The sequence below is a fragment of the Lottia gigantea genome (assembly GCF_000327385.1).
Source record: "Lottia gigantea unplaced genomic scaffold LOTGIsca_2, whole genome shotgun sequence".
In the NCBI taxonomy this organism is placed as follows: Eukaryota; Metazoa; Mollusca; class Gastropoda; family Lottiidae; genus Lottia; species Lottia gigantea.
In genome coordinates, this window is record NW_008708400.1 from 1,648,314 (window position 1) to 1,649,810 (window position 1,497).

The 1,497-nt window shown below is 34.4% G+C and overlaps 1 protein-coding gene across 1 annotated transcript in view; it reads right to left on the reverse strand.

Moving 5' to 3' along the window:
- Positions 1-1,021, reverse strand: part of LOTGIDRAFT_228243 (hypothetical protein) — a gene marked incomplete at both ends in the record, with an annotated part of 29,584 nt that extends 28,563 nt beyond the window's left edge. Inside the window, 3 exons of the mRNA XM_009053218.1 lie at positions 66-229; positions 521-688; positions 953-1,021. Of these exons, the coding sequence (XP_009051466.1) occupies positions 66-229; positions 521-688; positions 953-1,021 (401 nt within the window). The remainder of the gene's footprint in view (positions 1-65; positions 230-520; positions 689-952) is intronic.
- Positions 1,022-1,497: the final 476 nt, after the last annotated feature.

The window sequence follows — 1,497 nt, forward strand, 5'->3', positions numbered from 1 at the left end:
AGCAGATATCTTTGAGTTAGTATCGGATTTAGTGGGATCTGCTGATCTAATTGTATCCAAGTTACCTTAGGCTGAGTTTTTACTTGTTGCACAATTCTCCTTGTTGGCTGAACAACTTGCTGTCCGGTAGCAACAGTATTAGCAGGTGCCTGTACATATACAGTTTGCTGGGGAACACCCATCATCAAAGGATCTCTAACAATGGGACTTCCAAAGAGTGGATCGCGAACTGAAAAAAGACATAGAATCTATTAATAGTCAACCAACCTAGTTCTCAGCACACACCTCATGTTGATAGAAACAAAATACAGTGTGTCCGGGTAAGCACTAGGATGTGAAGGGATATATCATTATGATAAGGCTGTAGATATTATTGTAGGGTAACTGGACGTCGAGCTTTACCAGTTGACTCTCATACATGAAAACTTTAATTGAGAATAGTTTGTCTTGAACAGCACATTCAGCAGCAGTAAAGAAGGACTTAAAACGCTAATTTCATTCTTAATAACATAACACTTACCAACATGAGAAATTCCAAAACCAGCATGAGGAATGCCTAAAGAAGCAGGGTAGATATTTTCACTGTACAAGTTAGAAGCCATTTCATATCTGTGTTTTAGAAGGTCGCCAGCTAAATCTTGTCTGTAATCAACATAGTTGCCCATATCCATAGGGTAGTGAACCATCACTTAAATTAAAATCAAAAGCCGATTTAACCACACACTAGGGCGGGACTGAACACCACAGTGGACGCTTACGATCGGTCCCGAATCCATTCCATTGTTTGATATATATATTGTCTTGTTTCTTTCCCTTTTGTGATAAATTATGAGTTGACTTCAGTCAAAGCTTTTAATTTGTATTGAAAAAAAGAGATTGTCCACGAGTTAACTGGAAAACCATAATCGATACAAAGAAATGCTGAGTTCGAGTATTTGAATTGTGTACTTACTTTGAGAAGAAACAACAGACAGTAGGATGGACAAACCAACACATGTTAAACTGACAAGGGACATCATCTGAAATTATAAAAAAAAAGCTAATGCAAATGTGAATTTCAACTGAATATGGAACAGTTAAACTGGCTCTGAGCTTTTATTTCAATCAGCAAACTAAAAACTATTCAGACATGACTTTGAAACACCATTTACGGTTTTTATTTGCTATTTTTTTTAATAATTAATACTTATTAATTCTAATTATACCTCTTTGAATGAACATGGAATTTTAATTCTGAAACTTGGACAATAAGGGAATATAGGCTATTCATCAGTTTACATCAACTTAACTCGATAAATCCACAAAATCACAAGTATTTGTTTAAAAACTGCTAAAATTGAATCGTGCGATTTAAGTTAATTTAAATTCTATGCTCTTTTTCAGAGATAGAATTCTTCTAAATTAAAATCACTTTTGAGCATAGTTTAGTCTAAATGTATTTAAATAAGTTTAACTTACCTTTGCGATCTAAATTGAAACACAGCGATAACATTTCAG